This window comes from Glycine soja, chromosome 17, assembly GCF_004193775.1.
Source record: "Glycine soja cultivar W05 chromosome 17, ASM419377v2, whole genome shotgun sequence".
Lineage (NCBI taxonomy): Eukaryota > Viridiplantae > Streptophyta > Magnoliopsida > Fabales > Fabaceae > Glycine > Glycine soja.
In genome coordinates, this window is record NC_041018.1 from 16,543,072 (window position 1) to 16,568,589 (window position 25,518).

Below are 25,518 nucleotides of genomic sequence, written 5' to 3' on the forward strand. Positions count from 1 at the left end.
AAATAAATATTAGTCTTTTTTTAATACTTAAATATTCACGATCTGCGCCTCTCCTTCTCCTTTGTGGTGTTGCTCCGCCATCTCCTCCTTGGGCACCACGTTGTGCGCCACCGCCACCAAAACATATTATAATCCCACTTAAGGTCCCTCTGTAGACAGCTCTTAGAAACTGTCACGCTCCATCACCTAGAGTTCGTATGAAACCATCATGCTAAGAGTAATGCTGGAGAGAATAGTGAGAGAGTCGAGAAACGACACCGTTTCGGCAACAAGGGAGGTGTGGTTGATGTATTTGAGGCCGATCTAGCAGTCGTATTGATAGCCGAGGGGGGCGTTCATCCAGGTGCAGGTGAACTTGACAGCACCGCGATGAGGGGTGAGGTGGTCGTGAGGGAGGTGCGGTAATGGGAGTAGTGGAGGACCTATAGGCAGTTCTTAGTGACTATGGAGCTTATGTGGTTGTTTGCAGAGGTGTCCATGATGGACTGCACCTTGGATTGCACGAGGAGGAGGTTGGAGGTTGAGGGTGAGGAAAGAGTGAGCGAGAACGCGAAGAACACAAGCTCAAGAGAGAGAATGAGAGCTAGGGTACCAGTGTGAGAGAGAGAACGAAGGGTTGCTTAGGGTGTGTGTGTGTGTGTGTGTGAGAGAGAGAGAGAGAGAGAGAGAGAGAGAGAGAGAACGAAGGGTCGCTTACGGTGTGAGAGGAGAGAATTTGAAATTCTTACAATTTAGGTGGAATTTCAATTTCTACGATTTTCGTCTATTAAAATTCTTTAAAAATGAAGTAAATTTAAATTCTTTAAAAGCATGTGTCCAAACAATTAAATTATGATAGGGGTATTTCAAATTCACTAAAAAAATACATTACCTTATTTAAATACCTCTTCCAAACTCAAAGTCGGTGTAGCGATTCCTCTCTCTTAATATAAGAGTAATTTGATGTTGCAAAGACGAAACATAACCATTGTCCCATCTAACTGGGAATTAAATTTCGCTACAATCATGCTTATTTATTAATGACCTAACTAATCATTTTCTTAACTTGTAAGGTTAATTTCCTTAATTACTTACCATCTAGCAGTTTTATTCTAACAATCTACTTAATCTTCCTCTCACAAGACTTATCTTTTAAATTTCAATTAGTTACTACTAATGAAATTAATTTTATTTAATTTAAGTACCTAAAATTAAGGGTGTTACAATATTAACTTTTGTACTATGCTAAATTACATTATAAATCATGAACTACTCGCTTTTATCTTCTTAGCTCTGAATTAGTTGTCCTTAATTCCTTAAACTCTTTTAAGTGTAATTTTTTCCCATAAAAATATCATCTAAAAATAAATTGATTCAAGACGCTACTTTAATGCCTTTTTTCCACTTTAAATCATTACAACTAACATAAGAGAAAATAAATTATGTAGTAACAATGTAAAACGACTTTACATTGTCATATAATCACAAACTAATTTAAGATAAATTTGTTGACTTTTATAATAATAACTTTTAAAGTGATATCAATAGTGATTTTTATTATTGGTTGGAAATGTAAAGGATACACTATCATTACTTGACTATTAAATTGTTAAATAATCTTATGTTAATATATTTTTAATTAAAATTTTCAATTTTATTAACAAATAATCACAATATATTATTTAATTTAATGATCACTACAAGAAAAATGACCTATACCTACGGACAAAAACTGTCACTATAAATAAAAAATCTGTAGGTAAATGTATGATAGACTTTGTCCTACAGACATTTCTTCTGTCAACTTTGAGGGGGCATATAATGATGGCTAATTATCTGTCACTATAGGTTTTACCTACTATGTATAGTGTGTAGGTAAAAGTCATTAACTTCTACTTATATTTTCTAACTGTAGGTAAAAGTCTTTAATATGTATCTATCATCTTCAACTGTAGGTAAAAGTTATTAACTTCTACTTATATTTCCTAACTGTAGGTAAAAGTCTTTAATATGAACATCACTTGAGACCACAAGAACCTTCTTTCCTATTAACCAATGCCACAAAACTACACTGTTTAGAAACAATGCCAGAACCTAAGATTAGATATGTTCAAACATGATGTAATAACACTTGATGTCTTTTGGCAGAACTTCAATTTCTTCAACAGGGACATTTGACACTGATTTTTTTGCCTTCTGTTCAACATACTTGCTTGCTTGAATATTTTCATGGCGCCGGCTGATTCCAGATTTTAACACTTGAATCTCTCTCATTTCATCCTTAGTTTTGAAACTTTCATTCCATCTGTTTAACAGCCATTTCAATTGCACTGATCCTTTTCTGCAAGCCTTGGAAGCCTGGAAGTGCATCTGTTGCCATAGCATTCTGATCTTCACCTGTTTGTGGACCACTTTCAGCATATTTGTGATTCATCAAATCTTTAACCTGGAAACAAAGATTGAAACAAATTACATCAATATAGAAAATGAAATAATGGTTGGTTCCCAGCTGAAGATACCATGTAAATTACCTTTAATACTTTGTAGTTATGAGGATTTGCATGTGCAAGTGTCTGCATCTCCAAGGATGTTATACAATCATTCAAAGCACTGACAGCTGGGACATAAGCAGCCAAATGACCACGTAATCTCCCATTTTCACCTTCCAATTTGTTAACTCTTTCTTTCAGCGTTTCACTTTCCATACCTTTAAAGTTGCTTCTGCGATCAAGATCTTCACATGCATCAGCTAACTCACGCACCTTCTCTTCAAATAATGTCTCATTGACAGCAGAAATCTGCAGTCTGGTATAGAGTGTGGTAGCTTGAGTATCCTTGTCTGAGGATAATTTTAAAATTTGACTAGCTTGGTCTTCAAGTATCACCCTGGCTCCATCATACTTGCTCTTCAGATCTTCCACCAATCTTTGCAATTCTGTTTTCTCATCATGTAAAGTGCTAAACATCTTTGCTGCTTCCAAAATCTCATTTTCCTTTTGAGACAACAATTCCTTTCCATTCCTAATCTGACAATTTAATTGATCATTAACGGATTGAACTAATTTTAGTTCATTGCTTGACACTATCAAGGACTCTTTAAGATCTGAGTTTTCCATTTGTACATCTTCCAATTTGCCCATCATTATTTTTAGTTTCTCCTCAAGGTCAGTATTTACTGAACAAAGTCTATCAAGATCTTTGCTTAGCTCTTTAAGTGCCTGGAGTTTTTCAAGGACAATGTTCTGGTAAAGCAGAGAAAGATTGGATTGTGCTATGGTATCGTGAATCATAATGCAGATTTCTTCTTCCAATTTACTTTTCTCTTCACCCAGGTCCCAAAATCTTTTCATCAAGGAATTTTTCTCTTCAAAGGTTTTGCAACTTTCTTCCTTTATGTTTTGGTGATCCTCTTTCAAGTCTAACAGCTGTTTGCATAGATTCTCTATTTCAGTTGTCATTACTTCCATTTTCCCTTCTCCTTTGCTTATTGTCAACTTTAATTCCTGATTCTTCTCCAATATCTTTTGTACCTCTGCTTGCAATGCCAAGAACTGCTTAGACTGGGTTCTCAACTCCTTATCAAGAGAATCTCTTTCTGTCAAAAGTTTTTCAGCCTTTAATTTCAACTGGCCAAGGAATGCAACGAGAACTGAATTCTCAATGGCCACTTGCTAGCTTTCATTGAAAATGCTAACAAAAGAATTTTGTGTCTCCTGAAGTTTGCCATGTATATGGTTCAGAAGCTCCTGGTCTTCTTCAATAATACCATCACACCAAGGCTCACTGTTAACATCAAGAGTTTTTAACGCCTGAAGCAGTCCAATTCGTAGTATTTTAATTTTCTCAGACAACGAATTCACATCAACTTGCTTTTGAACATTGTCATTCTCCAATTTAGATACCAATCTATCAGACAGTTTGGAAGACTCCAAGAGTCTCTGACTCTCAACTAGAAGGGAAAAGTTCTTTTGCTCCGAACCCTGGATACATTTATGCAAGATGAAAATTTCCATTTGAGCATGTGCAGCTCTGTCCAGTTCCTCTTCAAATTCCTTTTTCTGGTAATCTGCATCTTCTTGGAGAACAAACATTTGTAATTCCTTCTCAGCCAATTGACAGTCATTCAATTGCACAATTCTGGAATGCTCTTCCCTTTCAATTCCAAATGCTTCAGTTCCAATTCACTGTGTTTTTTCCCAAGATCTTTCAGAGTTTGATGAGTGATGTTTAATTGTGAAACCAACATTTCTTTATCAGAGGTGAGACTGGACTTTTCATGGTCAAACAATAGACAAGAGTCTTCTAAAATCTTTGACTTTATCCTTAATCCTTCAAGCTCAGAATTCACATTAAATAGTGAACTTTCTAAAAGGTGGTTTTTTTTCTGAGAGCTTCTCCAGCTTCTCAATTGTGGTTTGTAACTGAGAAAACAAGGTGGCTTTCTCAGCAGCAAGAGTGAATTTCTCCCCAAGCAAAGATTCACAAGTTTCTTCCAATATCTTTACCCGGTTGCGTGATGGGCCTGACGTATCACTCCAGTTGCGTGATCATATCTCTCAGCCAATGCCCGGTATGCGCGGTAAAACTCTTCAACTACATTAACCCTAGAATTCATAGCTCAAGTCACGCTAATTGGTCCAAGAAGGAAGGAATCTGGGGATGATTTTGTTTGTGTTTGTTCCAGGCCTAGAAGGGTTTTAGCCTTGCCCTTGGAGACTGCAAGAGTGAGCTCCAGATCAGGAACTACTGCTGCAACATTATTATTTGAAGATTTCATCTGAGGATGAAGCCACAAAGGCACAACTTCATGTTCAGCACCAGCTGGTCCAGCTTCACAATATTTATCACTATCTTTATGTTCATCTAATTTAGTATCTTGTAATTGAACAAGTGACAAGGTCACATCATCCTCAATTTCACATTTGGAAGACTTGCAGTTAGAGCTGCTAATTGGATTTGTGATGTCGTTACCAACCTGCCATAATTGATATCCAATCACATGGTATCGAGAAAATTAAATTATTTATTGCCTCCCTTCCTATGATGTTTGATTTTTTTCTTTTCTAATACTGGAACTATAATATTTTTTAAATTAATTATTTTTAAAGTACAAATATTTTTCAAAGAAAAAAAATAATATATTAGTAAATAATTAAGAGAAAAGTATTAATAATAATGATAATTTAAAAAAATTATAAATTTAAGATAAATTTATTGTTATCAATTAAATTAATTATCAATTAAGTAATTAGAATATAGTAACAGAAAAAGTATAAAATTTATTATAAACAAAACTAATTTAAGTACATATATATGGATATGTGATTGATATAAGATGAGATAATTTGGAAGTTGATCATGATGGATCTATGTATATATATACCATATCAAAAAGACTTGAACGTCTCTTTTTCTTATTCATGGTTGCAAGCCGAATAAAGTACTTATGAGCATGGCTAGCGACTTGGGTTGGGGTTCTTGAAGTCACATAGTTTCTAGAGATACCCCTCCAATCACCTTTTCCTAGCTTCTCAAATCCAACAGGGAACGTTCGGTGCTCTTCTTCTGTCCATGGTACTCCTATCATGTATGTAAGCACAAGAATCAGAGACTTTTCCCGGCAAAAATTAACGAAATTAAATATATAGTACTTCCAAGGGATAACAAATCCACAACAACCAACAAAATTTAATGAGTGATGAAATGTATTCAAACAAAATAGATAAAAACAATTAAACCTAGCTAATAATTGAGGTATATATATATATATATATATATATATATATATATATATATATATATATATATATGACAAGACAAATTAAAACTAGTTATAAATAATTTTTATTAGCTGCAACCTTTTCCTACTTTCCTAATTAATATCGACTATCATTGTTATCCTTTTGACAAAGAGAGATCTACAAATGTGAGCATATATACCTTTCTTCCTAATCTCTTGTGCTCCAACAATGAGACTATGATGGTAGCACAGTAACTATCTATGAGACTATGATAACAAACAAATATTAAAACTAGATTTTAGAAAGAAGAAGAAGAATGATATTGCTCTATTAGATTTTGTTCCCTGTTTAACAGAAGCATTTCTTTCTTCAGAAATGGGTGCAATTTAATCTCCAACCATTAAGATGCCAGGTGATGAATAAGAACTATATATGTTAGCATCTTAAACAGAATTGCTTTCAAAGCCAAAATTACCCGTCAGATTCTCTTGGAGCCATTTCGAGTTCTTGGGGCTAATGTGACTGTCCCACCATCATGAATACATTCTTCTAGAATCAGCATGGGACAAAGTTGCCATCGCTCCGGCCAAGTAAATCAACACCGACACCGAGTCTTCTGATTTTGAAGAAACTCAATCCGCAAAAATTCAATGATTTACAGCAAGAACCACGTTAACACAGTTACATAACAGATGGTATAGAGAGTCCCTCTTGCTGCTTGAAATAGTCATTGGAATAAACAAAAAAAAAAGAATGCAAATGGCTCAGTTTCAGATAAATCATAGACACTTTTTTTCTCATCAAAGCAAAGTAAAACATTTGTGTCCCTATCATGATCAATAGTGTCCAAAACAACTTTATTATACCAAAAGGCAACAACAAAAATTGAGAACTGCTTCTCAAGATTTTGAGCATTGAAAAATTTATGCCTTAATTAAGCTTACGATCCTAATATTTTTTTCTGTAATTATTTTAGTCCTTTAGTTTTTCAATGCATTCATTTTAAACACTCAATTCATCAATTACATCAAATTTCCATAGATCATATATCCAAATCATTTTATTAAACTCCAATGTGTCCAACAGTTATTCAAATGTCTAAGAAAAATCAAACTCGACACCTCACATCTTACTAGAAAAAAGCCAAATTGTATTTTTAACATACAGAAAAAGAGGAAATTATGAGAAGGCTAAACCTAATAAAAGCAACAAAGCAAGGATTAAAACTTATTTCATATTAATTTAGGAATAGCATTGATTATTTCCCTATCAATATATTGTTAATCCCACATAGCTTTTTCCCTTTTTTCTTTTTATCTAATGTTTTCCTCTGAAAGCCAGTGGAAATAATAATAATAGTAATAATTTACCTAGATCTATTCCATCAGTGTTTGGAGAATCAATTGGAGCAAGAATGGTCAGCCCTTGAATTATAATGTCGCTGCAGAGATAGGGGATAATAAGAATAAAAGAAAACGCTGTGCATTAAGATTAATCATCAAGGCAAATGAAAATTCTTGTCAAAACTTGTGTAAATTGGATGGACAAACAAAGATAGAGAATTGATCAAAGTGAGATTAGATATCTGGATGTGATCAAAGAACATAATCTCGATCATGTAAGGCCTGGTATTTCATATTAGCACCCTTGTCCATCAGGAGCATCCCTTCCTCTGCCATATGATGGTAGCACAGGAAGTGTGGGCCACTCTGATTCATCCTGTTTATGTGGGTCCATGGTAAAAAAACATCAACATAAAATAAATTAAAATAAAAAACTATAGATTATGATGTCAAATGCAGCTGAACTAACAGCCAAGAAATCATAGTTAGGCAAAAAGGCGAAAAGAAAGGCTAGTGACTTGATGTTAGGTGACCAAATTCTAATAATGTATTGTAACAAGAAATAACTGCTATGTATCTTTGAGTAATGTATTTTTACACTATAATAGGGTGCACATGTGTCATGCCTAGAAGATATCATATTAAACATAACATAATTGACCATGTTCTACAACGTGAAACCATGAAAGTAGTCTGATAATCTAAAAAAAAAAAGAGGAGGGGTGAGGGAGTAAAATACCTGAGATCCAAGAATTGTAGCTTCCTTTTGGAGAAAAAGTGTGAAATGGCTAGTGAGATTGAAACTTCCTGTTAACCATTTCCCTGGTGGCACAACAAGGAGAGCTCCACCATCAGATGCATAGTGGCTGAGATTGCTAATAGCATATTGAAAGGCCTTTGTGTTAGATGTTTTTCCATCACCAACACCACCAAAATCAGTCAAAACTGCACTGTGTTTTCTGCAGCTGATAGCAGGGTACTCAAAACAGTCCAATCCATTGGCCACTCTGCATTCCCTGTCCTAAAACTCAAATTATTGCATTTTTGTAGGTTTCCAATACTGCAACTGCAGCTGTATCGATCACATTACCAACATTTTATGCGATTTACTAGAGAACGTTAACCGCTATTTTAAAACCTTGGAAGGTAATCAATTTATAGAAATGAATAAAGCAAAAGAGGGGTCTATGAACAAGCACAAAAACCAAAATGATAAAAACATTGAAACATACTAAGAAAAATAGAACAGAAGATTGTTTGCATGTTTAAAAAGCTCAATGAACACACACAAAGAAAAAAAAGAATACCAAAATCGGAACACTCCATTCCAGCAACACAAACCACTTCCTTCAGAATCCTCCATTCTAATCATAAGAACAAATCATTTCCTTGAAAATCCTCCATTCTAATCACAACAACAAATCAGTTCCTATACAATCCTCCATTCTAATTCTAATTATAACAACTAATCATTTCCTACAAAATCTTCAACATTGTTAACTCTAATAACACGAAACTACTTCCTCCAAACCTGAATTTGCCAAAATAAATAAACAAATAGAAACAAACAGAGCGTTACGAAACCTGAAACATTGACTCGGAGCGGTCCAAGAGAGTATCGATGTAGCGGAGACTGAACCACTTCCCGAATGCGATGCTGGTCTGCACCAAGCGGCGAGCCACGAGTAGAGGCTTCCGCGAGCATACGACTGTGATTTTTGGTATCTGGTATTCCCCCAGCGAATCCGCCTTCGTCACGCTCAGCTCGAATAGGTACCCCGACTTTGCCGTGAACTCATCGTCACCGGACTCCGCGGCGGCGCATCGAACGACGCGGTGGCGCATCGAACGACGCGGCGGCTCCGACGAGGTCGAAATTGGAGATAACGGTTTGAAGCGAGAGAGGGGAAGGAGGGAGAGAGAGAAAGCACGGGAAGGAGTAGCATTTTTGTTCTTCGGAGTGTTGAAGTGGATTTGACTAAAATACCCGGCCCGATCCATAATCCAAAGGCTTGTGGCCATTTTGGAGTTTGATTTCAAGATGAAATGAATATCATTTATGAAACTAACAAGAAATTGCCATAAAAAATAATGTTAATCTAAATTAATCCATAAAAATAATGTTAATCTAAATTAAAATTTAATATTATTAATTAATATATTTTATCTTTAAAATTTTGAACAATTATTAACTAAAAATTAATTTAAATTAAATGGTTATTTTTTGAGATTGAGTATTTACTAAAAAAATAAGAGATTGGTATTCAAATTTAAATCGTAAAAAGTTTTACCTACACCACCAGTCGTAGATATAAGACTTTTGAGGTTATACCTACATCAACTGATTATAGACAAATGTTCTATGAAGTTTTATCTACATCATGTAGTTGTAGGTATAAGTTTTTTAGAATTTTGTCTACATTGTGATTTTGTAGGTAGCAATTCTTTTGAGTTTTACCTACACTAATCAATCATAGGCACAAGTTTTTTGAAGTTTTACCTACACAATGTAATTGTAGGTAGAAGTTTTTTTTAATTTAAATGAATTTACCTACACTAAATAATGTTTGGTACAAATAGTTGAGTTTTACCTACATTAGTTAGTTGTAGGTAAAAGTATTTTTGAAATTTACCTACACTAATTCATGTCTGTAGGAAAAAGGTGTCCGTAAGCATAGGTCATTTTTCCTATAGTGATACTAATAAAAATTCATAAATATAATTTATTATTAATACATTAAATTTATATATATACCCACACCCTTGCTCCCTCATTGTTGCAACCCTAATTTGCTCGGCGCATTCTCTATCTCTCTGTCTCTCGCTCTCTCGCTTTTTTCATTCTCTTTCTCCTTTCAGAATACACACTTTCTCGCGATAATTGATTATAGGTTTGTTACTCATCTCTAATCTAGGTTTCATTTTATAATTCATTAATTTGAATTTATGGTTTGATTTTATTAAGTTTGATTTTGATCTAGGGTTTTGTTATGTTGTACTAGTGAAGACTAAAAATTTATTTCTCTCTTCTTAATTGGATTCAAGTAGCAGAAGTATCATCTTTTCCTTTCTGCTTTTTTATATTTTCATGAGTTTATATTATTTTTTTGGCTATCTTCCTGATCTAGGGTTTTCTTTTTTATAATCTTGGCCATTTGAAATTAGGCGTTCTTTTTGAATTTATTCATTTTGATTATAGGAGTGTTAAAAATTCATTTGTCTTTGATGATTGTCAGTGTTTACAACAATAATGTTTCATGTCAAATGCAAAACAATGAATATCACATTTAGATTCATGAGAGTAGATGGAATTCCAAAATTACGTTATTTCTTTTTGTGATTATGTAAGTGGATCAAGAGGGAAGGGATCATAAATGTTGGAAGAGATTTTTAGGTCTTATTCTTTGACTAGTTGGGGTTAATTTGTGTCTAGTTACAATGTCATGTATTGCATGTTTGTTATGAATATATATGGCATGTCTATACAATAATGAGGCTGACCGGAAGTATAATGAAGCTATGGGTGTGGCTGGCAGCCTCCGTTATGACCATAGTCCACCTCTTGGTAATGCACGTGCACCACCAAACTCTCACCAAACACCAAAAAAGAGAATAGGGGAAAAGCATTCAATTAAGTTATAATACTAATTGAGAGAAGAGGGGAACCTGAAACTGGCAGCGGCGACGATGAAAGCTTTGGACTAGCACCGACAATGAGAAGCTAGGGCTCTAGACGATAGTGACGAGCACAAACACATGCAGTGATGACCAATGGCAACAGGAGATGACAATGACGACCACCACAACTATGACGAGCATGACAGTGGCAGTAGCTACAACAACAAGAAATGATATTTTCTAGTAGTGTTGACCCAAAAACACAAGTGAAGAAACCATCCTACCTGACGTTTTGATTTGACCTAATGGCCTCTCGATTTGACCCTCATATTCCAACATGATTAAAAAGGACAAGTTGGAAACTGTACTACTTAACATTCTGGTTTGACCTATTGGCATCTCGATCTAACCCACACAATCAAACTTGATAAAAAAAAAAACAAGTTAAGAAACCATGTCCCCCGCATTTTGATTTGACTTACTTGCATCTTGTTCTAATCATTGCATTCCAACTTGGTAAAAAAAGACAAGTTTAGAAACCATTCTACTCGATCATCAAGGACTACATTTCCCATAATTTTCGCTAACATTCTTCAAGCTTCTATATCTAAACATGTTTGTTTGTCATTGTTTTTTCACTTTCTTTTTATTATCTTTCCCTTGTGATATAACTTTTGTTCTTCCTATGTTCTGACAAAACTTTACCTCTAATTAGTTTTTTCTTTTGCAGTACATATTGTGGAGAATAATTTATTTACGAATAAATACCCATAAATAATGTAGTGGTAACATTCTTCCAACAAAAGCCATCAAAAGTGACATCTTATTTTATTTTATTTATGAATTAGTGTTGAAGATTACAGAAATTATGTTCTATTTTTGTTTCCTCTGTATCGCAATAGTGACTACAAGGCAAAATTTCTCTATTGTTTATGTTCTCTTTTTGTTTAATATTTTCAGAATACCTGTTCTCATCTAGTAGCATGGCACTCAGAGAGCAAACCAAGGAGGGTGTCCAGAATGTTAGACCTGTACGTATTGTCTTTTAAAAAAAAGTTTATTTGGCATATTAAAGTAAAGTTTTTTGGTCTCTCAAAATATTTTGAAAAACTTAATTTGAGTCTTCATAAAAAATTATTATGTTTGTTAATTCTTACATTTATCCAGAAATATGTACTTTTTGTCTAGGACTAAAACCACATCACTCTTAGAAATGAAAAGACTAAAAGCGTATCAGTTTGAGATATTCTTCTTTCACCTTCAAGGAGTTAAAATTCTTAGAGAATTTTCCGGTCCATCTATTTTGGGCTCATTATTTATTTATTTATTTATTACATAACTTATGTGTTCAGGAGTCTAAAAGTATCCTATCCCCGCTTATCCCACAGACAAAAACGGATGAGGAGCATGTTCCTTCCCCCAATGACTCTCTTCCAATGAATGTCTATCATAATGTTATGGCACAATTTCAATCATGCCCATCACGAAGCTTGCAAGTGCTTCCTTATGATAGTAGTAGTAGAAGTAGTCACCAACAATTTCCAAGGTACCTTCCGTTCCAAATGACTCGAATCAATCCACAAGGCATACCTCCAGCAATGATGCCTCAGTATAATAAAGGACATTTATGGCCTCACCCACCAACTCTCACAGATTTCCCAAAATTCGTGCATGCTTGGGAGGTAAACTAACTTGTCTTATTATTTGATTAATGAGCGACATAATATATGCTATGGTAATTTCCTTTCAAAAGAAATTAAAAATTATTTATTTGATCCTTACATTCCCTAGACATAAAAAATTCTCTTTTAGTTCTTGTTTAAAACACTTTTTGATCCCTCTTAGTTCCTGAGGTTACCAAGTGACAAGGACTAAAAGATAAAGTTTGTGTAATAATAAGAACCAAAAAAGATCAGAAGTGCTTATATAAGAACTAAAAGAGATGATTTTTAAGTGCAGTTAAAATGTGTAATTTTCCATTCCTAAAACTTAATTGGATGGCATGTATATCCTTGTCCTTTATATGTACTTTTTTATTGGTAGTTTCATTTATATGCAATAATTTAACTACATACATACATGCCAATTTACTTGTTACCAAAATACAAAATTGCTCCCCAGTTCCTAGACTGAAGCCTATATGAAATTACCTATAACAAACGAGGTTTAATGATATGATACCAAAAGCAGATAACATAGCACCAAAAACAGAGAAAATAACAACAACAATTAGGGAACCAAGGGTGCAAAAAGGAGAAAAGCCCTAGAGGAGAATTGCAAGACCATCATACCTTAGAGACTACGTTTAAGGTGAAGGGCATAATGGGCAGCGCAGTATCAATGCAATCTTGCTTGGTTGAGGCTTGTCTCCCTTGAATAGACAAGCATAACAAATTCTGTTACTTTTGTAATATTCCTATGGACAAATTAGCACAATTCTGTTAACAGGAATGCTATAAATATCAATGTAAATAACAAGCAAGGTGTGGAAATAATATTGCCCTTTTACCTCTAACTCTCTTCTTCTTCCTTGCTCTTCTAGAGGTCCTGGCCCTCGAAGCCAGTCTTTAAGCCTGTGCCTATCAACTTTGGTGCCTTCATTGACATGCCGGATTCAAGCACGACGTCGAGGTCTTTTGACAAGCTCAAAGATGCCCTCATTTGCCTCACTCATCAACAACTTTCCCTGGGTGACTCAATGAACTCCATGACTACCAAAATTGATGAACTCCTCCATTGAATCTCTCTGTTGCTTTCACCTGCTCCCTTAGCCACACCCTCCCCCTCCACCTACAACTACGTCAACACATAAAATGAAATTAGATGTGCCCTGATTTGATGGCATAGACCCGCTTGGTTGGATCTTCAAGATCAACCAGCTTTTCGAATACCATGGCACACCCGCACACGAGCGTTTAACCATTGCATCATTCTATATCGAGGGTCGAGCCCTTGCATGGTTCTAATGGATGACCAACAATGACCAATTTACCTCCTGGCCAGTTTTTCTACAAGCCTTACAGACTCATTTTGCACTGTCTCAATATGACGACCCAATCGATGCTCTATTCAAGTTAACTTAGAAAGGGTCTGTCAGGACTTACCTGTCGGAGTTCGAGGACTTGGCAAACCGCATCATCGGCCTGCCGCCGCCCTTTCTTCTTGTTTGCTTCATCTTCAGGTTGACGCTGGACATTCATTGCAAAGTGCAGGCACTCCAACCCTTGACCCTAGTCCAAGCAATAGGCCTCGCGCGACTCCAGGAGGAGAAATTTCTAGACCATCGTCAGGCGGTTCGGCCTCGGGCTTCCTTCTCGATGAACCCCACCCCTTTCCGCGTGCCACCAAGTCCTCTACCACAGCTGGTACCACTTCTTCCTGCCCCCATTCGACCACCACCACTGGCCCTGAAGCGATTAACTTCGAACGAGATAGCCTCACGCCGTGAGCGCGGGTTATGCTTTACGTGCGATGAGAAGTACCATAGAGGTCACTGTTGTGCCTCTAGGGTTTTTCTCTTAATCACTGAAGAGGATGAACCCCCTGCATCTAATATAGACCTACTCGACCTGCTTCCCGACCTGACCCGTACCCGGCCCAAATCAGTCTTAATTCTCTGGCGGGTCATGTAGCACCGAAAACACTCCGTTTGGTTAGCATGATCTCCGACCACCAGGTGGTCCTTCTGGTGGACGGCGAAAGTACTCACAACTTTATCCAGGAGCAGCTTGTTACACAATTGGGGTTGTCGTGTCAGGATACGACCCCATTATGAGTAATGGTGGGCAATGGCCAACACCTGGAGTGTAACTGCCTTTGTGCAAACATCACAGTCGAAATTCAGACCTCAAAATTCACAATGGATCTTTATGTGCTACCAGTTTCGGGTGCCAACGTAGTTTTCGGAGTTCAATGGCCAAATCATTGGGCCCTGTCCTCACAGATTATAACACCTTGCGCATGCAATTCTTCCATGAGGGCCGACTAGTTGAATTAAAGAGAGACAATGATGCCAATTTAAGATTGCTCACACCCCCGCAATTTCGTCGTTTATGTCACTGACAAGGGGATGGGTGTTGCTTTCACATTGCGATGCTTTATAACGACAATCCTTCATTGGAAACTCTAGATTTTCCTCATGAAATTCAAACTCTACTCATCAAGTTTGATGTCCTGTTTCAACCTCCTCAGACATTACCGCCTACCAAAGCCACATACCACCATATTCACCTGCTTCCTCAGTCTGTGCCAGTCAATGTGTGCCCGTATCGATATCTCCACTTTCAAAAGCATGATATTGAGCTCCAAGTCGAGATGATGCTTTAAAAAGGCTTGATTCAACCTAGCACAAGCCCCTTTTCTTTGCCAGTACTGTTAGTAAGGAAACAGGATGGCTCCTGGCGATTTTGCATTGATTATCGGACTTTGAATGTTGTGACGGTCAAGGATAGGTTTCCCATTCCCACCATCGATGAGCTAGGAGGTGCCCGTTGCTTCTTGAAGCTAGACCTGTTGCAGGGATACCATCAAATCCGCATCCACTCTGCCGATGTTCCCAAAACAGACTTTTGAACACACCATGGCCATTATAAGTTCAAAGTAATGTCATTTGGGTTGTGTAATGCATCATCATCATTCCAGGCCACCATGAACATGCTCTTCAGACCTTACCTCCAACAATTCATCATCATTTTCTTCGATGACATTCTCATTTATAGTGGGTCAATCGAGGAACATCTACGTCATTTAGAGACCACATTTCAGGTATTGCTCGAAAATCAATTTGTTTTGAAGTTGTCTAAGTGCTTCTTTGCTCAGTCTCAGGTGGAGTACCTTGGGAACCTCGTCTCGCACAAGGGGGTAGAACCAGTGGCTTCAAAGGTGGCGGCCATTCAACAATGGCTAGTCCCTTGATCTACTAAAGCTTTGAGAAGCTTTTTGGGCCTTGCAGGATTTTATCGCAGGTTCATCAAAAGTTATGCGACAATTGCAACCCCTTTAGTCCAGGCGACCACAGTGGACCCCTTCCAATGGATGGCTCAAGCTCAAACAGCCTTCGATCATCTAAAGGAAGCTTTATCAACAACTTCGGTCTTGGCCCTATCTGACTTCGAGAGACCATTCACCATAAAAACTGATACATCTGATGTAGGGATGGGCACGGTCATATCTTAGCAAGGCCACCCCATAGCTTTCTTCAGCAAACCCTTCAGCCCCAAGCTTCTAAGTGCCTCAACATACGTGTGTGAGCTGTGTGCGGTTACGTCGGTGGTAAAGAAATGGTGCCAATACCTGCTTGGTCACCATTTCACGATTATTACCGACCACCATAGCCTCAAAGAATTGTTGAGCCAGACAATCCAAACACTGAAACAACACATGTACTTGGTACGATTGATGGGCTACAATTATAATATTAAGTACCGTTCCAGCGTGCACAATCAAGCTGTTGATGCCTTGTCGAGATTGCCCAAGCAGAACTCCTCCATGACCATGATCCTCTCGGTTCCATGCTTAACCTTTTTGGAGGAATTACGTCACCAACTTGATAACCATTCTGGATACATACACCAATGCCGAGCCATTTTGGAATCTCTGGCTACCCATCCAGAGTTCTCAATTTCCTTGAACCTTGTTCTCCACAAAGGTCGCATTTGGTTACCTCGTGAATTGCCAATGATCTCCACCTTGCTCACTGAATATCACACCACCCCAACTGGAGGGCATACTGGGGTTGCCAAGACGATAACTCGTCTATCGGAGAATTTTTATTGGTTAGGGCTCAGAGAAGATGTAACACAGTTTGTAGCCAACTGGGTGGAGTGCCAACTTACAAAGTACGAAACCAAGAAGCTTGCTGGATTGCTATGCCATTTGCCGGTTCCATATTGCCTATGGGAGAATCTTTCGTTGGATTTCATTGTAGGGCTCCCGTCGTACCATGGTAGCATGGTTATCCTCGTCGTAGTTGATTGCTTTTCTAAGGGAATTCATCTGGGAATGTTACCCCCGCTCATAGTGCTCTCATGGTGGCTTCGTTGTTCATGAATATAGTGGTGAAAATCCATGGCCTTCCTCAGAGCTTGGTTTCTGATCGAGACCCCCTGTTCGTTAGTCGTTTTTGGTAGGAACCTTTTCGATTAAGTGGCACTCTGCTGCGGATGAGCTCAGCGTATCACCCATAGAGTGATGGCCAAATAGAGGTCCTGAATTGTGTAATTAAGCAATACTTGCGTGCCTTTTTCCATTGTCGGTCGGGAATGTGGGGGAAGCTTCTTCCTTGGGTTGAATGGTCACACAACTCATCTTGGACTATGGGCACAAGAACAACTCCGTACTAGATAAACTTCGGTCGCAAACCCTTCAACTTTTCAGAATACATTGTTAGGTCTTCCAAAATTGATGTTGTGGAAGAAATGCTATGTAACATGGAAGAGACTTTTCAAACTATACACAAGAAGCTTGTGAAGGCTCAAGAGACCATGAAGAACTATGCAGATTTCGAACGCATAGAGGTAGTTTATCAACCTGGTGATTGGGTCTTACTTAAACTATGGCCCCATCGACAAACAACTACCAAAGGACCTCAAGCGAGCTCGGGCAAGCTTGCCAAGTGGTTTTATGGACCCTTTCAGGACTTAGAATGCATTGGCAAAGTGGCCTATCACCTGCAATTACCTGAAGAAGCTTGAGTCCACTCTATTTTCCACTGCTCCTTGCTTAAACCATTCAGAGGTTCCCTGGAATAGTCGGAAATGGCTCCATTACCACAACAATTCATCAATTATCAACCCTTAGTTTCTCCTCTGGCTATCCTCAATTATCGTCGGGTACCTGGTACACCTAATGCTCCATGGGAGGTGTTAGTCCAATGGCAGGGTCTGTCTCCAGATGAGACCTCTTGGGAAGATTGGTCCCAACTATGCCAAAATTATCACCTTGAGGACAAGGTGATCTTATAAGGGCTGGGGAATGATATGATACCAGAAGCAGATAACATAGCATCGAAAATAGAGAAAACAACAGCAGCAATTAGGGAACCAAGGGTGTAAAAAGGAGAAAAGCCCAAGAGGAGAATTGCAAGACCATCATACCTTAGAGACTACGTTTAAGGTGAAGGGCAGAATGGGCAGTGCAATATCAGTGCAATCTTGCTTGGTTGATGCTTGTCTCCCTTGGACAAACAAGCATAACAAATTATGTTACTTTTGTAATATTCCTATGGACAAATTAGCACAATTTTGTTATCAGGAGTGCTATAAATATCTATGTAAAAAACAAGCAAGGTGTGGAAATAATATTGCCCTTTTATCTCTAATTCTCTTCTTCTTCCTTGTTCTTTTGGAGGTCCTAGCCCTTGAAGCCAGTCTTTAAGCCTGTGCCTAGCTATCATTTAAATATAGTTTTAGTTTTTCAAAATAAAAGAAACTTTTGGTTTTGATCCTCTAATTGAAAAATTGTTTTTTTAGTTTTCCAAATTTGCAGATTTTTTTTAGTTCTTGAAATTTGCAGAATTTTTATAGTCCTCTAAAGTAAATTTGAGAAATTAAAAAGTGATTTTTTTTTTCTATTTCCTTTAGTCCTCCAAATTGGAGTTGAGGGATGAAAAATAATATTTCACAAATTTGAGAGAGTAAAATAATATATTTTTAATTAGGGGAGCAAAGCTAAAAGTGTCCCAAATTTAAAGATTAATGAATGGATATCATTTCTCAAATTTTATATATTAAATTTAATGATAGTTTAGTAGTGGAGGAACATGTTATGTGATGATGTGCTCTATAAGCGGTAGATATATTGATTTTGGATTTTGTCGCCTTGCTCTTATTTGTACACTATTTATAACTATGCAATATAGAATTAGGTAAATAGATATAGAGTATGCCGTAAGAAATATATATATTTTTTAATTAATATTAAATTTGATAATATCAGTTTATATGGTCTATACATATGCCTTTATGGCAAACATATTCTTTTGTTCATGTAGGGAACTTTGGTTGGAAGAACTCACTCATATCGTGATTCCCTTAATCAAGCAAGGGTATGATATACTTAATTTATTGTTAAACAAATCTTTCTTGGCTTAAATATATAATCTGTTAAATTAGTTATATCACAAGGGGATTGTAATTCTACTTTTTTTATTTGAGCAACCTTCACTGTAACAAATATGAGAATTGACTACAAAATTGTTGAACTTTCTCCTCTTTTTTTCTTGCGAAACAGGCCGTGAGGAGACCCACATCACCTGTCAGGTAAGTGGATTTATTATATGTTTGCACTGAATGTAAAAAATGAAATTTATAATTATTATAATTATGGTTTTATCTTTTTATTTATAAGATAGCATAACTTTTCATTCATTTTAAGATTTTATGTACCTAACATCCCATACGGTCATACCCATTCAGCCATTCACACTTACAAGTTCGAATAGAAGATTAAAATTTGAATCATTACCTTTTATTTTATAAAAAAAAAGTGAAATATTAGAACAATGTAAAGATTCTATTGCGACTCCAATGCAGATTCATTGCAACTATGCTGTGCCCTTTCTTGTGATTGAAATTCACACCGCAATTGTCCCTTAATCCAATTTTGAGCACCAATGCCACAATAATATTGCGACTGCAATTATGGTTGCAGCCTGTAATTTAGAACCCATAGTCAGAATATACATTCCAAGAATTGGAATGTATCTTGCCTATTAGAGTACTCCAGTACCTTAATGAGAGGCTAGGATAGGTGAAGAAATGAGACAATTCACTATATAAGTCTCATTCATGAATGAAATCATGAAACCTTTTCTATATAAAAGGGTCTTGTAAAAATATGAATCATAGATGTTTTTGGGGAGGTTCATATAAGAAAAAGGAAGCTTCTGGCTAGAATATGAGGGATTCAGAAGGAGATGTATGAAGGAAGATCTAATACTTTCTTGCGAAGGCTTGAGAAATCGCTTCAGTGATTAGCTCTTGTTCTTCACCAAGAAGAGTTAACTTGGTTCCAAAAATCTAGATCTCAATGGTTTCTTGAAGGAGACCGGAACACAAGGTACTACCATGATAAAACAGTGAATCGGCGAAGAAGAAACAAGATTAGCATTCTCCGTGATAGTGAAGGTCATTGGGTGGATGAGGAGGATTTTATTGAGGAGCTAGTGAATATTGCTTATCAAAACTTATTTGCTGAAGACATGCCTCAAGGTTCGTGGAGGGATACCCCTTATTCCTTTCACTTTATTAAGCCTGAAAATTTCACTATGCTTGCGGCCCCTTTGCAGCATAAGGAAATTAAAATGGCTTTGTTTAACATGAAACCGTGGAAAGGCCCTGGTCCTGATGGCTTTCCAGCGGGTTTTTTACAGAATGCTTGGTCTATTGTTGGTGGGGATCTTTGTAATTTAATTCAAGAGTGGTGGGATCGACCGGAGGAGATTATGGAAGCTAATGCCAAAAACATTTTTCTGATTCCTAAGGTGGAACAACCAGAATTTGTTAGTCAGTTTCGTCCCATATCTTTGTGTAATGTGGTTTACAAAGTTTTGACAAAAAACTTTGGTGAACCATCTTAAAGCTTTAATTCCTAAGTTGATTTCTCCTCAGCAGACTGGCTTCATCCCTTCAAGGAGCATTCATGACAATATTGTAGTAGCACAAGAAATGATGCATTCCATGAGGCGTATGCAAGGCAAAGTGGGGTACTTCATTATCAAGGTGGACCTCCCAAAGGCCTATGACAGAATGTGTTTGTCTTTTGTGGCGAAGATTCTTAAAGAGGATAAGAGGTTAGGCTTCCGCAAAATATGATGAATGTCATTATGAGTTGTATGTCATCTGTGAAGACTAATATTCTCTGGAATAGGCAGTGATCTAACATGTTTTATCCTCATAGAGATTTAAGGCAGGGTGATCCTCTTTCGCCTTATCTTTTTTTTCTTTGCATGGATAAGTTGTCTCACATCATTTCCAAAGCTGTTGATGATGGGCATTGGAAACCTATGAAGATGGGTAGACAAGGACCCCAAATTTCTCATTTAATGTTTGCAGATGATCTGTTGTTGTGTGCTCATGCGAATCTGGTTCAGATGTAGAATGTTATGGACATTTTACAAGAATTTTGTCCCATGTCGGGCCAATTTGTTAGTGAAGAGAAAATAAGAATTTATTTCTCTCAAAATGTCAATCATCATCACATACGAAGACAACTGAATACTATAAGTGGTTTCTCTGAAGTTAATTCTCTAGGAACCTATTTGGGAATTCCTTTAACAGGTAGACTCCTAAACGTAGGGATTTCCAGTTTCTTCTTGACAAGGTGGCTAATAGATTGTCAGGGTTGAAATCCAAACAACCTTCTATGGCGGGAAGGATTACTCTTGCCAAGTTTGTTGTTCAGTCTTTACTGGTCTACTCTATGATGACTGGTCGTTCCAGTTGGAATTTTGAAAGATATAGAAAGACTTGAGAGAGCTTTTATTTGGGGAGAACAACAAGATAAAAGGAGGGTTCATGCTATTGGGTGGAGTACAATGATTCAGTCTAAGGTGTGTAGAGGAATGGCCATGTGCAACATGAAAGCTATGAATAAAGCTTGTCTTATGAAGCTTGGTTGGCAGCTGAGAAATGAAGGTTCTTGTCTTTGGTGCCCAGTCATGAAAGGTAAGTATATCAGGAATGTCTCTATGGATTCTTCTTTGATTGAAAAAAATTATGATTCTGCCCTTTGGAAGGCTTTGGCTAATCTTTGGCCAGATTTGGAGGAAGGTGAATTCTAGGTTATTGGTTGAGGGGAGACTGTGAATGTTTGGAGGACTAAATGGGTGGATAGAGACATAGAATTGATGAACATGGTTCCGCATGTTCCTGATCAATTCTGAGTTGAAAATCAATCAGTTGCTTAAAGAGGATGGTAGGTGGGATTCTGATTTTATTAGAATGCTTATGCCTGAAGTTATTGCTTGGAGGATATTTTGCTATTATGCCTCCCTGATCTCAAGCTGATTCTGATACACGGTTGTGGCCAAGTGATAGGATGGGCGATTTCACAGTCTCCAGTGCTTATAATAAGATCAATTATATTCCTAATTCACACTCTGATAATATGTGGAAGCAAATCTGGAATATTAAATCTCCTGAGAGAATAAAAGTTTTTATGTGGTTAGTTGCTCATAATAGACTAACTACCAACATGCGTATAGCTAGATGGGATGGAGAGACTCCTTTCTGTCATCATTGTCAAGGTATGGAAGAATTTGTCCTTAGTGTTCTTAGGGATTGCCCTATGGCATCTCAGATTTGGCTCCACTTGATTAATTATTCTCAGAGATTTAATTTCTTCATGGCTGATATGAAATATTGGATTTTCTTGAACTTGACTATGTCTATGGATAGCTTCGGGGGAAGTAATTGGATTAGGTTGTGGGCTCATGTTTGTTACTACCTTTGGTTTTAGAGAAATCAGCAGGTTCACAATGATTCTTTCATTAGACCAGTGAGACCTTGGCAATTTATCTATCATCAATGGCAGCTGTTTAAGGAACCTGAGACTTCATTTTGGAAGGGTACTGCTGTTCCTAAGATTCAAATTGTGGTTACTTGGTTGCCTCCTTCTCAGGGATGGACTAAATTAAATACTGATGGCTCAGTGCAAGGACCTCAGAATGTGACTCTTGTGGGGATTATTAGAGATGAGAAAGGATGTTGGATATCTGGTTTTTCAAAAAAGGTGGGAATTGCTTTTTCTTTTGCTGTAGACTTATGGGGAGTCTATGAAGGGTTATGCCTTGCCAGGAAGATTGGGTTAGTTGTTGTGGAAGTTAACATTGATTGTCAAGCTGTTGTGGATAGCTTATGTGGGAGTAAAACAGGTTGTGCTGTGGGTTGTAGATTGATCAATTCTATCAGAAGTATGATCAATACTAGTTGGCTGGTGGTGTTCAAGCATTCTTACCAAGAGACTAACAAGTGTGTTGATGCTCTTGCTAGAAATGCTTTGGTTGTGTTCAAGCATTCTTAGTATGGATAAGTTTTTTTGGTGTTTCAACAACCTCCTTCTTTCGTTAAGGAGTTGCTTTTAGTTGATTCTTCTGGAGTTGTAACTCCTAGAATAGTTCCTCTGTAGCTTCTTCTTATTTGGGCTTAGGCCCCGTCTTTTATATATATATAAAAAATATGAATTATCACAACCAAAGCAAGAGTAGAAAGTCTGTGTGATCACTTGTTGGAATGAGTATCTTAAATTGAAAATTAATGTGTTGCCGATTCTTGTAACTTTTAAGTGGGGAACTTGGGTTAGTAGAATGATACATAATTTATAATGGGCTACAATTCTAGAAATCATATTTGATGGATTAAAGTGCTTTTGAAACAATTTTATAGAGATAGGTAAGAAGTATTGAACTACATTAATTATTGAGTGTTTCATCTAAAATCTTTTTGCCAGGAGTGATTTTGCCCGAAAATTATCGATTCTTGTTGGTTATTACAGGCTTACTGCTGAATGGAGGCCTAGTCTAGACATCGTCATCTTCATACCTACAAATGCTATCAACTATACAATAATGTAATTTTAAGGCAAATATTGTTATTGTTGTCTTTTTTATTTAATATTGCCTTTTTGTGAGGAAATCTTATACATATTTTAATAATGTTTTAAACATAGGACTTATGGTGGACCTATTGATTATGTGCTCTTTCACATAACTCATTTTGACAATTTCAACTTGCACAATCATATGAGGAGCAAAAATTTGGTGAGTCATATATATGGGAATATTCTCTCATGTTAAATTTTAACTTAGGAAATGTTTTTCTTGGCTGTTATTGATTGAATAGATATTTTAGTTGCATATAAATGTATTTTATAATATATATAAGAATCACTTTAACTTTACATCTTTTGTGCAGTGTGCAAAAATTTTGCTCCCTTACCAGACTATAATCTTATCTTTAACCGATAGTAAATATCACTTCTTAGGAGCAATTTTCCATGGGGTGAGTGTGATGTTAATATCATTTCACATTATTGTTTAATTTTCCTTAATTTCAAGTTATGCTTTGATGAAACATTTATCATGGGTAATTAATTTTCTGTGTTTTTTTTATCAATATTTGCAATTTGACTAATCAATTAATATTGACACAGGATATGGTATTTGTTCTACCTGCCTAAGTATGCACTGTGGCTCTCAAACCAAAGCAGCCCCTTGTCATGAACAAAAGGTTCAATGAGTTGTTGTAAGCCAAAACGACACTAAATTAGGGGGGAAAGAAAGATGGTGTAGAGAAGAGTGAAAGCAAAGGAAAAAAAATGGTTGGTACCAGCTGTTGTAGCAAGAAGAGCTAGAGGTAGAAACTATGCATAAACAACCATACTGACTGCCTTGTGGCTCTAAGAATTTTTCTCTAACTTATAAATGTTTGTGTGGACATTCTATATTATAAGCACTATGCAATTTGTTTTTAAGAATTTATCTAAATTTAGTGATGTTATGTTTCATTTTCGCTCTCTTTATTGGTTGTCATATGAGGTCAATCTAATCGAATAGGTTTGATATTTTTATTGGTTTTTGTTTTTTTACACATAGATTAAGATTAAGATTAAGAGTATGACATTGATAAGGATTTTATGTACAGTGTCCACAATCATTGCTCAATTCTTGAGTAGGAGGACCTTTACCTTTGATTTTTATATTGTTTCCTAATCATTGGAAAATTGGATCAGTTTAATTTAACTTGTTTTATTCACAAAGGGCACAAATGAAATTTACATTTATTACCACCATTTTTTATTTGAAAAATTAGCCCCAACCCACCACACCCTTTTTGTGACCCTGTTCGAAATAAGGGTGATAACACAACCAAAACACCCATGGTAGAAGTTGTTTTCTGCCATCTTGCCAAAAACCCTCCGACTACTGCTCGCCACCTTTGTCTTTGCCTTCTCCGGTGAACCCTTCGAGAGTCACTTGAACAGTTCAACATACATCACTCCCATTCTATCACCACCCACTTCCACCACAAACGTCGCTCTTGGAGGGTGTGGATCCGAACTAGTTGAGATTAAATGGATAAATTTGAAAACTATAGAGACTTAATGGTCTCTTAATGTTTGTAACAACAGGCAAGTCAATGACAAAATTTAGCCCTCAAAGCATATGTTTCGATGCCTCAAAACAAGATATTAACTCCACTATCATGTTTAAAAATGTATCTTAATGTGGAGTCTCTTTTATTTAGGCATCCCACAAAATCAAAGTCAGAATATCTTGTGATCTCTAAACTTCTAGACTTCTGATACGCAAGCATGTAATTTCTTGTTCTCTTCAAATAGCGCATTACGCATTTTACTATTTTCTAGTGCCACATACCATGATTACTCACATATCTCCCTACAACTCCCACTAAGAAAAATCTATTTGGGACGGAAAGAAACTTAAGCATACATAAGATTCCTCACAGCTAAAGCACAAGGAATCATTCACATTTTTTTCAATATTACTATTAGGGTACTGTTTGAGGCTAACTTGTCTCTTTTACCAACATGTGTATCTTTTGGTTTATTATCTTTCATGTTGAATATATCCAAAACTATATTATGACTAAAAAGTTGTCATCAACATATATAATACCAAAAAGACAATTTTACTCCCACTGAAATTTTGGTATATGCAATTATCAACCAAAATTGCCTCAAAACCATAAGAGGTAATAACTTGATGAAATTTGTAATACCATTAACAGGAAGCCTATTTAAAGTCATAGATGGATTCTTTTAGTTTGCACACCATAAACTTTGTATCACCTTAACAAAGTTTTCTAGTTGCACCATAT

The 25,518-nt window shown here is 36.6% G+C and overlaps 2 protein-coding genes and 2 pseudogenes across 4 annotated transcripts; 1 reads left to right on the forward strand and 3 right to left on the reverse strand.

Moving 5' to 3' along the window:
• Positions 1–1,714: 1,714 nt before the first annotated feature.
• Positions 1,715–4,526, reverse strand: LOC114393271 (annotated as a pseudogene).
• Positions 4,527–4,597: 71 nt separating this feature from the next.
• LOC114391496 (transcription factor DIVARICATA-like) lies at positions 4,598–5,566 on the reverse strand. Its single transcript, XM_028352501.1, has 2 exons — positions 5,363–5,566; positions 4,598–4,954 (listed from the first exon to the last, which is right to left on the reverse strand). The coding sequence occupies exons 1-2, from the start codon at positions 5,564–5,566 to the stop codon at positions 4,598–4,600; spliced, it is 561 nt and encodes a 186-aa protein (XP_028208302.1).
• Positions 5,567–6,208: 642 nt separating this feature from the next.
• Positions 6,209–9,098, reverse strand: LOC114393272 (annotated as a pseudogene).
• A 715-nt stretch (positions 9,099–9,813) lies between these two features.
• Positions 9,814–24,195, forward strand: LOC114393248 (mediator of RNA polymerase II transcription subunit 25-like). 3 transcript variants are annotated; one of them, XM_028354521.1, is made up of 10 exons: positions 10,641–11,296; positions 11,412–11,466; positions 11,642–11,712; positions 12,034–12,363; positions 18,672–18,725; positions 18,911–18,939; positions 23,174–23,248; positions 23,348–23,438; positions 23,593–23,679; positions 23,831–24,195. In XM_028354521.1, exons 3-10 carry the CDS (start codon positions 11,665–11,667, stop codon positions 23,855–23,857), a joined length of 741 nt encoding a protein of 246 aa, XP_028210322.1. In that variant the 5' UTR covers positions 10,641–11,296; positions 11,412–11,466; positions 11,642–11,664; the 3' UTR covers positions 23,858–24,195. The 3 variants fall into 3 exon arrangements, with proteins under 3 accessions (XP_028210321.1, XP_028210323.1, XP_028210322.1); XM_028354520.1 differs by lacking the exons at positions 10,641–11,296; positions 11,412–11,466 and adding an exon at positions 9,814–9,954; XM_028354522.1 differs by lacking the exons at positions 10,641–11,296; positions 11,412–11,466 and adding an exon at positions 9,814–9,954 and having other exon boundaries at positions 12,070–12,363.
• The last annotated feature ends 1,323 nt before the right edge of the window (positions 24,196–25,518 follow it).